Source organism: Microplitis mediator, chromosome 11 (assembly GCF_029852145.1).
Source record: "Microplitis mediator isolate UGA2020A chromosome 11, iyMicMedi2.1, whole genome shotgun sequence".
Lineage (NCBI taxonomy): Eukaryota > Metazoa > Arthropoda > Insecta > Hymenoptera > Braconidae > Microplitis > Microplitis mediator.
Window position 1 is genome coordinate 6375605 of NC_079979.1, and position 1642 is coordinate 6377246.

Sequence of the window (1642 nt, forward strand, 5' to 3'; positions counted from 1 at the left end):
AACCCTTTACAACGTCTACACTGAGATCGTTCAGGGTCCCAGCCGGACTTCTCTTTTATTTTTTCTTATTGATCACAATACGGCGCAAGACGATTTACATGTACGATTTTATATTTCCCGTTGGAAATTTTTCTGATTCTATAAACTACATTATTTAGCCTATTTTCAATTTCATAAGGACCCTCCCAATCGCATTGAAGTAAATAAATAAAATTATTTCCGTTAATATCGACTTTTCTTTTTTTTTTTTTTTAAATTTAACTCATGATAGTAATCTCAGCAGTTTCACAAAACTTTCCTATTCATCCGTATAAAACTATATTCATTAACTCGATAGATATTTGAGGTATTACATAGCCCAGATAAAAATTTTTAAAAATGACTATCTATACAAAATTTGTTATCTTTTGTTCTTCAACACAAAATGATTAAATATACCCGGTTTATTAATTACGTCAATCGATTACAAAACAAAAGAGCGGTTAGATGTCACGATATTTTTAGCTAATTTGTACTTTTTTTTTTTTTAATTTTATCTAACTATAATTATTATTAAATAGTGATACATCACCAAATTTATCCTTTCTGAATTTCGAGTTGTCCATCAATTCAACTTTAACTTCTCAATTGATGCTAATAAAATATTCTTCCGGCTTCACTGTTTTGTTAAAAAAAAATAAGATTACCCTTCGTTTAATGTTTTGATCACTTTTATTTTATATTTTTATCACACGTAATTACTCATACCCGCACTTTAACACAAATTAATAGAAATATTTTCACAACACTAATTCATTAATCCTGAACTCTTTTTTTTTTTTTATATGGAGTACATCACACAAATAAATTCAAATACGCACTTTGATAATGTCAGCTCTTACTTTCAGCAAACGTAGACTTCACCCAGGCCTGCAGTCATATTGTTTTATCTTTCGTCACTTCATATACCATATAATTATTAATAATGTTATTTTAAAATTCAGCTTCTGAAGATGAATCTCAATATGGTAAGAATGATGATAATGGTGATAAAGTTCCTGAAAGTGAAGTCACAGATGATGACAGTCATGATGATAATGACAGGATCGATGACAGCGACGACGACCATGACGAAAACGATGATGATACTGATAGTTATGACGATTATGATAATTATGATAACTATGGTCATAATAGTTATGATGGGGATGATGATAATTTTCCTAATGATACTGATTATTACAATGATAATATTGATGATGATAATGACCGTGATAATGATAATAAAACTATGATGGATGAGTACAATGTGATGAATAATAAAATTGTGGATGCTGATAATGATAGTGATGATTTCTTTCTGAGATGGGAGGAATCTTTCAATGATAAAATGGAAACAATTTAAAAATTAAATGTATTAAAAAATAAAACATGAATTCATCGTTTTTAAATTAAGAAAAAAAAAATAGTGAAAATAATACTGAATTTTTATTTGTTGCATCTGAAAGTTCTTTTAATTACCATTGACTTTACTGTTTAGTTCATTGTTTCAACTAATTTTTCTAATAAAAATATAACCAGAAAGAAAAATTTTGTCAAATTGTAACAATGGTATGTGTGTGTTTAAGGTTGGTCGTTATTTCTCAAATTCGATTTTTTTACT

General features: G+C 27.8%; 1 protein-coding gene across 1 annotated transcript; it reads left to right on the top strand.

Annotated features, from left to right (window-relative positions):
- The first annotated feature begins 867 nt into the window (after positions 1-867).
- Positions 868-1384, top strand: LOC130677781 (uncharacterized). Its single transcript, XM_057484637.1, has 2 exons — positions 868-892; positions 984-1384. Exons 1-2 carry the CDS (start codon positions 868-870, stop codon positions 1382-1384), a joined length of 426 nt encoding a protein of 141 aa, XP_057340620.1.
- The last annotated feature ends 258 nt before the right edge of the window (positions 1385-1642 follow it).